The sequence below is a fragment of the Procambarus clarkii genome, chromosome 2 (genome assembly GCF_040958095.1).
Source record: "Procambarus clarkii isolate CNS0578487 chromosome 2, FALCON_Pclarkii_2.0, whole genome shotgun sequence".
NCBI classification, from domain to species: domain Eukaryota; kingdom Metazoa; phylum Arthropoda; class Malacostraca; order Decapoda; family Cambaridae; genus Procambarus; species Procambarus clarkii.
Window position 1 is genome coordinate 50843616 of NC_091151.1, and position 12303 is coordinate 50855918.

Genomic DNA, 12303 nt, shown 5'->3' on the forward strand with positions numbered 1-12303 from the left:
TGATTTCGGGGCTTAGCGTCCCCACGGCCTAGTCCTTGACCAGGCCTCCTTTTTGTTACACACACCCCCAGGAAGCAGCTGTCTAGCTCCCAGGTACCTATTTACTGCTAGGTAACAGGGGCAATAGGACGAGAGAAACATTTTGCCCATTTTTCTCCACCTGCACCAGGGATTGAACCCGGAACCTCAGGACTACAAATCCGAAGTGCTGTCCACTCAGCTGTCAGGCGCCCCAGGCGTCTACCTGAAGCTATCACACTGAATCAATGTCAAATTACTATATGCCATCGGTCGTGGAATTCTATTAGCCTACCAGGGACCATAAGCCCCCCTTAGAGAGGCACAAGGAGCGATGGCCTATGAACACTACATTTAAAATTAATCATAATTGCCACCATCAGGGAAAGTACCCAGAAAGTCAATGAAACAAAACAGGCCATTGCATGATGAAAATCAGTGGATTCATTGTGGGGTTGATCCGGTTTCCCTGGTTCCCTGTTCTGGACTCTTTTTATTTCTCTGGTGGTCGGCCGCAATGTCATTAAATCTAGCCAGCCTGCAGTCTACTCTCGTGCCCATGATATCCGGAAGTATGCAGCTCTGACAGTAGTATCTGCTAATATGTCTTGTACCAATATTCGGGTGCAGGAGGTTTTGGAAGTCTAACAGGGGCTTGGTGACCAAATATCTTATGAATATTCCTGGTCCTCAGAGGCCTTGTGTGGCTTTAAGTCATCTGTCACAGCCGATGGTCTTTTCTTGGCTTTGATACCTTTGGTGCTGCCTCCTCCCTGGTAAGTGTCCTATTTTCTCCTTCTCTATGGATCACCTGCCTCCTATCACCACCTATTTTCACCTGCCTCCTTCTTCCCCCAAGACGAGGGGGAAGAAGGAAGGGCAAACTAGCTCGTGCTAATTTCACAAAATTTGGTTGTTTGTTTTCATAGCTTTTTTTTTTGGCAGTTATGAGGCTGCAGTCTTGGTTTTAACCATGCAGTGGCCTGTTTTGTTCCACTGACTTTCTGGCTCTTGGTCCCTAGTAGGCCAATAGAACTCCATGACCGATGACACCTAGTGGTTTGGCATTGAATCTGTGTGGTAGCTTCAGGAAGCCTCAAGGAGCTCCCCCCAGAAAAAGTTTAATATAATGAAATGCCTGTTTCTGGAAGATCCTTGGTAGATCCATGGTACATGCTACCCACTTCAATCCCTTGTGAGTCATTGTAAACCTACTGGGGACCAAAGGCCAAAACCTGGTTCCTCTAAAGAGGCCCAAGGAGTGGTGGATCCAAGATCATCCTAACCGAGAAAAGGCCACCAGAAAGGAGGGCAAACCGAAACATACAAACAAGAAGGTTAACAAAGCATAGAAAATAAGACAGCAAAGTCCAAAGATGAACAGGTAAGGCAGGGTCCCAAGGAACCACCAAGAACCCACCAGAAAGAGATTTCATTACATTTAACACTGAATATCTGGGAGAGCTCCCATTAGTGACTCATTATTGCTATGTCACCATGGAGAAAAAACAAAAGGGTACTCACTAGGGATGGAGAAGAGCCATACAAAGCAACCTCAGTTAAGGGGAAATTAGTGACTAATTAACCACCACCCAAAACCACCGGTATGTAGCCTCTCCTCTCAAGTTATCACATCACAAAAAGAAGTACTAACTGAATTATTTTGGAAATAGAAGAGGCGGTAACCAGAGAAGGACCTAACACACAACTAAACTATTATAACCACCAAGATTCCAAAATTCTTAGATGCTTCATAACTAGGAGCAAGGGAAGAAGCCCCTGAGCCTGCTGAACACCACCTTCCAGACATTGAAGGAAATGGAAAAGCAAATTTGGAGTAACTAGGAAACACCAACTGCCTCAAGATCAGATCCTAAAAGACAAAGGGGAACAACTTTGGGGCAACCACATCAACCTTGAATTACAACCTACATAGGCGGGCAAACCTGGCCCATAAAGTGGCAGTCACCTGATAAGCAGAATCCCTAGAGGAAGGCTTGGCTAAAACGATCACACAATGACTACACACGTCACGGTTCTCAGGGTGGAACACATCCCCCCCCCCCCCATTGAATAGGTGGCATGAAGGAGGTAGTACGAATGGCCATTGGAATACTATACATCAAACCCAAGACATATCCTTCAAATTTACACCCTGTGAGGGCAGAATCCATAATAACCCCCCCCCCACTCCCCCCAAAAAATGCAAGGGACTTGCCATGTCCCAAAAGGTAGACTAAACAAGAAACTAAACACTGGACATGGGCTACTCGCCAAATATTACAAGAACCAAAAACAACCTAGTGCCAAATGCAGCTGTTAAGGGTGCAAACAGTGTGCTATATAACGAGCACAGAAATCCTCTGTGTGACCATCATATGAAAATCCAGAGTGTCCCCATCGACAAAGCCTCACAGAGGACTCAAAGACCCGTATACTGCTATGGGCGAGGTACCTTCCACTTGATGTTGGCCTTTCAGACACAACCACTCAAACCCACCAGAGAAGGCAACTCTGGCTGGGCAAGGGCAACACCCGGAACACCTGAAATAATCACTCTAGGCATGGGCAGTCCGAGGTGAACAGTCACACAAGAAACGAGGTATAAATATACATATATGCATCACGAAGAAAACACTAAAAACAGAACAAATGCATAAGCAAATGGCCCTCACAGAACAAAAACAATGACCAAGATGACAAATACTTGCCTGAACAACTACGCTCTTGAGAGCACTGGAGCAGATAGAGGAGCATAATAACATCAGTGACATTCAACTATGCAAAATGACTAAGGTTTATGGCTATGGGTTTAAGGAATTAGGAGTAGATTCCTCTGGTGGTTCTCAGGTGGAACTAACAAGATAACCGATTCACCATGGGACGATATGTTTATCTTGGGGCTTTGCCGTCTTGTTTTATAGGAGTTTTTACCTTACTGTTTGTACATTCTGGTTTGTCTATCTTTCTGGTGGCCTTTTCTTAGGGGAGGGACAAGGCTTTGGCTTCTGGTACCAAGTAGTCTTAAATGACTTGCAAGGCCTAGCATGGATTACATTGGGTGGAGCTTGTCAGGTAACAAGCACCAAGGAGCCAATAATAGGAGCCCTCCGAGAAAAGTGATTTTACTAACTTCATTCAATAGAACAGTAATGTTATGCAAGCTCATTCAAAATTGCTCATTTAAAAGGAATTCTATTATGACATATTAGCTCATTTCACAAATTGGAGTACAATACTGTACTTTTTATCTATTGATACTGAAAGCCAAATTCCTTGATACTGAAAATAGTATCAAATTCCTTGATAGAGTATTATTGATAGTGAAAGCCAATTAATGCATATCAATGTGAATATTTGTTAAATTAAATGGTTCACTTAATATAGTGTACAGTACATTACAAAATGTCTTCAGCTTTCTGCAAACATGTGATAATGCATCTTTTTGGTTAATTCGTACTGATAAATGAACTCATTGAAAATTCGTATTAATATATGTAGTAGTGTAGTCAAATTGAAGTTATACCAGTACTGTATGTAGTGACTGAGCTTATCCAAAAAAAAAATTAGAATATGTAAGAAAATATGAAATTTTGAGAAGAATAATGTTTTGTGCAACGCTCATTATTGCAACCTGTGTACCATTCAAGTAAGCAAAGTGTGCTCTGTGCAAAAACTCGCACTACTTCAACCAGTTCGTCTCATAGGGTTCATGCATTACCTTCTTTGGAGCGGCCTTTCTTCTTGTTGGCTTCCTTTTCCTGAAAAAATAAAAATATTCAATAAGTATCCTGGGCTTCTGGGCTCCAATTTCCTCAATATCAAATGCTATTATTAAGATCTGAACATAAACCAGTCTGTTCAGCTATGAATTTTTTGTTGAAATACTTACAAATATTATATAACATATGACTAATGCAAGAAGTAGAAAATTCAACAAAAAATAACTAACCAATACTAACAAATAATTGAAATAAAGTGTTACTCTGATAGCAAAGGCAATTACTGTATAATTTTCCACTAAAAAGTATACCGGGTACAATATGTGCTCCAAGCCATTTTGAAAAGTGGATTACATTGAAAGGTGTTTGCAACATGAATGTCTACCTCGCCTTAGGAGTGCGGACATGTTGCATAAAGGCCTAAATATCTTGGCTAGTACTATACAGTAGTACTTAGATCCACACACACATGGGGAAACAGTATTACTTGAATACACAAGACAATTATCACTGGCCTGTTTAAACAATACCAGTTATATCATCCTAAATTATATTGTACTCAAATACAGCACTGTATTAGTTCAAGGACCTGTAATTAAATAGAACAGAGCCCCAAACATGTATCCACAACAAATCCACAATTCATAAATTGCTAAATTTCCAAGTTACGTGCAGTATTTTACTCAAAAGTTCTGTGCATTTCAAGTATAGTTCACTTTCCAAAATGGCATTGTACATATGTATCACCTAAAAATACAGCAAATTGTTAATTTTCATTGGAAATAGCATTCACTGAGTTTCCATATGCATAAAAATCTGCTACAGAATTTGGGAAACAATTAAATTTTGCTACGACCATGCTTAGTAGAGCACAGTAGAATAAGTACTCTGTACTGTACACTGAAGTACAGATATGTACAATTGCTTGGAGGCTTCCATATTAACACAAACATGCTTTTCCCCACAGTGGCTAATTGTATGTCATTTGTTTCATACAAATTATCATATTCAGGCGATGAGTCACACTAACGTGGCTCAAGAATGTTGACCAGACCACACACTAGAAGGTGAAGGGACGACGTTGCGGTCCGTCCTGGACCATTCTCAAGTCGATTGTGACTGGAGAATGGTCCAGGAACGGATCCGAAACGTCAGTCAGTCCCTTCACCTTCTAGTGTGTGGATCTGGTCTACAAGTTATCATTTAAGTACCCATAACATCCCTACTCAAGATAAACTACCCTCAGCAACCTACTCTGCATTAAATCACACCAAACTAAAAGTTATTACAGGTGTATCAAGCACGCATGAGTCACTTAGGCAGTAAACATGCTTCTCACACTGGCTTACATCACTACTGACATGATTATTTCTTCATAACCACAGTACAGTACAGTACAAACAAAATTTAGTGTCAAAAGTACTAAATGGTAATAACCTCAAACCCAACTCCACTAACACTTTAGTGTTCTAATAATGCTAAAAAGACGTCATTCGTACTTTGATAGCAAGTGTTCCGATGACATATTCCATCTCAATTTTTTTTTTTTAGCACAGCAGCCAGAGCTGTTCAGGGGAGCAAATAAAGTACAGTATCAAAAGACCAACCAAAGATCAGTTTGGCCAACTGTCCATCATGCAAGATGTTATTGCTCAACTTATGTATATACAGGTATTCTTTTTTTTACAGCAACATGAACTGGTTATTGTGGAAATTTTCAAAACATCCATTTATTCATCACTGTCATTATCTATTATCAATACACCATTTGTTGCATATACATACAGGTACTCTAGAAAATTCATTTTGAGAACATTTTGACACCAAATTTATAGTTATAGCCCCCAAAAATTGAGGAAATGTAGAAAGAGAATGAACATTTTTGGCATCCTATAGGGGGACCTTGAGATGCCAGGAATCTTTACAGTCGAGCAGCCAGAGCAGGTACCGAGGGGTCAGAACAGACAGATTTTAATGAAATGTGTACTAAACCGTTGTCACGTATGACTATGTACAAGAAACCCCTGTAAATGTGATATATTCTACACTAAACTCTTGCTAATAAGTGAACAGCCTACAGCTTTACACTAAACCTTTGCTTATACAGTACTACACAGGGTGTGGGAAATTTCCTACCCAAATGCATAATTAACTAAATAATTAAACAACACTAGAGGGGTCAAACTTGGTTAAATTTTCATAACATGTCAGAGAAACTGATGTTATTTAGGGATTAAATTAGTATGTACAGTAGTAAGTAATGCATGTTTACTTATATGATCCCTCTTTATGCATCATATATTTTTAATGAAACTCTGTAATAAAATATTACTTAAACTGATATACAGTACTGTATATACATTAATATTTTCTTAATAAGTGCCACAAGGAACACTAATACGCAAAGTTTTGTGTAATAGTCAGATAGTTAATAGTCAAAGATAATCGTGTACATCTAGCACACCTGTAATAATATTTAATAAAAAGTAATTAATGCTAATTCATTAAAATGGATGTTAACTCATAACTTCTAGATGTCATCGTGGTGCAGCAGATATGTGCTTGCTTGCTTGTTTTCTTTCCCCTCTCATATCATCATCATCATTGTCCTTAATGCAAGCAGTAAGACTGACCCGTTGTACCAAAGCCCTGCAGTAATGTGTTATATTATACCTGGATTGTACCTGGAGGGGGTTCTGGGAGTCCTTCTACTCCTACTTGATTTGTGAGAGCTTGGTCCAATATAAGCATAGACTTATGAGTTACATACAATATGGTGCAGGTTCTCCAGTCATATTATAGAACAAAGTGAATGTGAATAGCCTACAGCTTTACACTAAACCTTTGCTTATACTACACAGGGTGTGGGAAATTTCCCCACACCTTTTTCACCACACACGTACATACGTTACAATGTACAGTAACACTATTCAGAGACTTTACCCTAACACACACAGAGATCACACTAACGTGATGCATCAAAGTGAACAAGACTTTTACCCTGTCGTAGCTCAGTCGATTAAGGCAGTGTCTGGGATGCTCCCAGACACAGGTTCGAATCCTCGTCACAGCCCTTGTGGATTTGTTCACTTTACCCTAAGTTTATTTTACAATTAATATATAGTAAAAGTCTCCTACACATCTAAATTTGTAGGAAGTAAAGAGATTTACGCTTCTAAACAATTCACACTTTAGTTACTATACATGTATTCAGGAAAAAAATATGAACAAACATTTATGAGTATGTACTGTATTCTGATGTAAAGAAACATGAGAAGTAATTTATGGAAAATTATGGAAGAGTGCTATGTATTATATCCCTTAAAATATTCATATACTGTACTATATAGTAAAGAATATACAAAATTCTTCCTCTCTAAAGTTAGATTAGCACTCTGGTAATGTGTATACAGTACTTTTAAAATACAAAGTACAGTAATGTGAAATACTTTACAGTACTTTAATACAAATCTAAAGCTATAGCTTGTATTGCCTATGACTAGAATATTAATATACTGTACTGTACTGTATGTATATATTCATTTGATTTTAAATGTATATTAAAGTAAGACTTGAGTAATCAACAATACTGTATATGTATGGTTATATATTTAACCCATCTGCTTTGAAAGGCATTAGTAAGTATTTTTTAGGTTTCTGGGGTATGTAAACCATTCCTGTGAGTGCTGCAATACAGTACACAGGAACTTTACATCAAGTCTGCAAATTCTTGGTTGTGGATGCAATCATCAGAGGCCTTTGGGGACAGTGTCTTTGATATGATAAACTTGGGAAGCAATCAGTACCCAACTAACCTCTGCGAGGGTAACATGTTACCTGCTCCCAAAATGAATTTGTAGATAAAATTGGACTACATAATGATGGTAGTGGGATACAGTATATTCGTCAAATGTGGGGAATGCATTTGTTAAAGCTGGAAGTGAGCATGCAGGAATGGGGTCTAGTGGGGTAAATTTAGTTAACTATGTATTTATATACATACACAAACATGGCTAGACTACTTTTTGTAATCATCCCGTAATTTGAAAATGGTTATTTTTCTCATTTTTTTTATTTTCTATATATTTTCTATATAGTACAGTATATACATTACAGTAATTTTACTTTATTAATTTGGAGAATGGAGGCGAGCACCAACAAAGGGCACAACACCCAAAGATAGGCAAATACAAATTTGTACTAATTTCTGTGTAATCTCCATGCCTTTTTTTTGTTTTAGAATCCTTATTATTTTGTCAAGTGCTACACTATATTGGAAGCTAAATCCCATTTTCAATCCCCTCACACCTACATTATGATAACTAATATTTTACATTTTTTTTATAACTTTATTGCTAACCATTTTTTGTAATACTCTACATGATGTACAGTATTTTCCTTTTTTAATTTTATTGTAGAGACATTTTGTGGCCTACAATGTTCAAACTATAGTACTTACATAGATATTTTTGCTTATTTTTCCCAAACTTCATCATCATTTCTAATTTTAAGTTCAAATTATTCATTGAATGTAAAAACAGAGACAGCCTCAAAATAAATGCAGCATTGAAAGGGTTAAAAGAAAATCAATGCTCATTTAGAGCATTTACCGATACAACATTGTATTTAAAAGGCAAGCATATTCCTTGAACTACAGTATTGTAACAAAATTGGAGTAAAAATAACTCGGCTACACTTTTAACATTTTACTTTTCTGACACATCTGGCTCCCCAGAACCTAAAGAAAATCTAAAGTGCCTCCACCAGTGTATTTAACAAAACCACAAGGAAGCCAGTTGTTCAAATATACTGCAATATAATAAAGCATTAAAGGTTTCTAAAATGAAACATTTGTTAAAGAAATTGGTACATTCAATTTTCTATTCATATGTGCATGCTTTTTATGTACAGTATATGATAATTGTTTTTCCATCTCTAAACGTACATGTTATATTTAATTAGTTCTCTTATGTTATTAAAGTAGTGATGCCAAATTGTGTTGAAATGAAGGGGTGGTATAATACACAACATAATGTGGTAATACCTACACACTTCTCCAAATAGCTGATATCTAGGTGTCTGGATATTTAAACCCAGGGTAGGAGAGCCAGATGCTTGGAGAAGTGCTATACATTTTACCACCTACAGTGTTTGAAGTTGCATAATGATCCCAGATATCCACAACTTTACTCGAGGTAAATTCTTCCCCAGCTTCTTCCCCGAATCAACCTACCCTGGCTTTGCGCCCTTGTGAGGCCACTCCAGACCGACGACCAGAGTGCAACTCCATAGTCTCCCGAGACTGATGGATGCCTACTACTACTACTACCCGAGGTCTGTATACAACATAACCACAATCATCATAAGTTGGATTTCCCTTTTCAAACTATTCTTTAAATACTCTTGACGAGAAGCTACATTATCTTTTATGTGACGCACTCCCCAAAGTTGTACAAAGCTGAGCTTCATCAAGTATTGAGTTTCCATGGTCTCACCAAGTACCTGTACAGTACTTAATAACCCTTAACACAAGTACATAAACCTTCTTGAGCTGGCTATACATAAATCAATGACCAGTGCATGTGGCTCACAATAGACTGGATAGATTGGTTTGACTTCTGGGCAAGGAAAGATGTTTGGTATATTTTACATGCACTTGATATGTCTGTTCATCCAGCAGTTTGGTACCTTGATGAACAGGGTACCTGGGTCAGTCTGTGGCTCGCAGGGATCATCAGTCAGTGGCTTGTGGGAAATGCCGGCCCGTGGCTTGTGGGAAATGCCGGCCCGTGGCTTGTGGGAAATGCCGGCCCGTGGCTTGTGGGAAATGCCGGCCCGTGGCTTGTGGGAAATGCCGGCCCGTGGCTTGTGGGAAATGCCGGCCCGTGGCTTGTGGGAAATGCCGGCCCGTGGCTTGTGGGAAATGCCGGCCCGTGGCTTGTGGGAAATGCCGGCCCGTGGCTTGTGGGAAATGCCGGCCCGTGGCTTGTGGGAAATGCTGGCCAGTGGCTTAAGAGGAAATCTGGATAACCCTATCTGGCTATCTGTCTGCGACAATGAGAAACTATAATACTGTTCTTCGTTATCATTTCTAACCTTAGATATATATATTTGTTCTTACATCATTGTATTCCAGGCACCTTAACTGCTTTATTCTATCAAAAAGTACAATACCTGTAAAGTATTGTACCAGTTTCTGCTCCTCCACGTTACTTGAAGTGTCTTCAGAGTTCAGGCTTAAGTGTGGCTTCAGACCTAGTAACCTCTGAAGGGGTTCTTAAGGCCACCACAGAAGCTTACCGACCATCCAGCAAGTCTTACCGACCATCCAGCAAGTATACTTTAGTCCTGAACATTGTTCAGGACATTGTAAACCCCTAATGATCCGCGCGAAGGTTTACAGCCACCGCCTCACAATAACAAATGACACCATTCGGGATCCCTCCCTAAACGTCCTTTGGTATAAAACTTTTTTTATAGTATTTTCTTGTGTACAAAAAAGTGTAATATGCTCCAAAGCCGGTTATAAAATAATTTGGAATTTAATGCCAAATTTGTACGCATTACATACCTTTTCTCGTGCCATTTGTGCCATTTATATTTACAATGACCTAGGGGCCAGATTCAAGAAGCACTTGCGCAAGTACTTACGAACGTGTATTTATATTTTTTTTTTTTTACATTTTTTACATTTTACATTTACAGAACATTTATATTTAGTTAATTTACTTATAATACTTTATATATTTACGATATATAATTTACTACTAATTAATTTAATTATATTCATTATAAACCAAATGTTTGGGCTTACTGTATAAGAGTGCTAACATATATCTATAGTAAACATTATTAATACACAGAGCAAGAGTTTCAGTCTTATTCGTACGCATCTAATAGAGTAAAGAATTTACCCGAGGGCCACCATCTGTAATGGCCTCCACGGGGGGACAGGAAGCCGACAGCTTGTCAAAAGTTCCCGCTTAATTATTCCAGTGGGTAGTTGGCATGATTTAACACCGTTGGTGGTACTGTTTACTAAAGCGCGTCTGGGAATATCCCGCGCGTAAATTCGAACCCTCACCATGGCCCTTTTTTGTTCAGGTTTAATACCCTACGGATTAACAACAGCCTGCTGATGTCTGTCCTACACAGTGGCTTGTCGAGCCTAAAGTTGTTGCTCCTAGGTTCGATCCCCAACGTTGTAAAATGCTTCACCCGAGTACAACAAATTAATCGCCAACAGAACCTAAACCACCTAGCCTAACCAGTGCCTAAATATGTACAATATGGTATTATACAATAATATTCAATTATATTTGAGAAAATTCCTGATTTGAATGAATAGCATGTTCAAATTTATGAATGCGTCTTTGGGGTCGACCGCTGGATGGAATGGACTTAGTCTGAGGACGTTTTGGTCCATTTAAGCTCATGGAATCTTTTTACAAGACTTTAAAATTGTTTACACATCCCACTTTATCATGGATCTTTGTATTATCTGCACTGGTGATGTGGTTTGCGATTTTGTTATCTACGTCGTTAATGTGCATTAGAAAATGGTATTTAAACAGGTGTTGATCATTCGTGTAACAGGTGTGTGCTTGTGCCATGACAGGTGTTGGTCATATGTGTAACAGGTGTGTGCTTGTGTCATGACAGGTGTTGGTCATATGTGTAACAGGTGTGTGCTTGTGTCGTGACAGGTGTTCATCATACGTGTAGCAGGTGTGTGCTTGTGTCGTGACAGGTGTTCATCACGTGTAACAGGTGTGTGCTTCTGTCATGATAGGTGTTCATCATACGTGTAACAGGTGTGTGTGCTTGTGGGCTGTTAACAGGTATGGTGCTGGCCACATATTTCACTCGTCTTGAGCATATCTATAAGAAACAGCTGAAAACAATGAAATCTATAATTCTCAAATTATACATTTGGGCCTCAAACTAGTATGCAAGACAAAAACTAGCCAATCGAGGTTTTGCAAAAAAAAAAAAACATTAATTCCACCACAAGCACAAATTTTAACACTAAAGCGTTTTCGCCTATAAACCAACTATATATATATATATATATATATATATATATATATATATATATATATATATATATATATATATATATATATATATATATATATATATATATATAAACTTCACAATAATTGGCAAGCACATTAGTGAGAGGAGAGAGAGAAAGAGGTTGATGGTTAATATTAAAAGCCAGGGGCCAGATTCACGAAAGCACTTATGCAAGCACTTACGAACCTGTACATCTTTTCTCAATCTTTGGCGGCTATGTTTCCAATTAATAAACAGTTAATGAGCTCCGAAGCACCAGGAGGCTGTTTATAACAATAACAACAGTTGAATGGCAAGTTTTCATGCTTGTAAACTGTTTAATAAATGTAAACAAAGCCGTCAAAGGTTGAGGAAAGATGTACACGTTCGTAAGTTCTTGCGTAAGTGCTTTTGTGAATCTGGCTCCAGTTCTATTACCGCTACGGTTAAAGCCGGAGGGAACAACGTGCATCACTACAGACTATCATCATGCATCAAGTGGGAC

The 12303-nt window shown here is 38.6% G+C and overlaps 1 protein-coding gene across 2 annotated transcripts in view; it reads right to left on the reverse strand.

Moving 5' to 3' along the window:
* Positions 1-12303, reverse strand: part of LOC123762344 (uncharacterized) — a 360436-nt gene that overhangs the window by 37629 nt on the left and 310504 nt on the right. For both annotated transcript variants that reach the window (XM_069326012.1, XM_069326022.1), the window contains exon 5: positions 3740-3779. In XM_069326012.1, coding sequence (XP_069182113.1) covers positions 3740-3779 — 40 coding nt within the window. The remainder of the gene's footprint in view (positions 1-3739; positions 3780-12303) is intronic.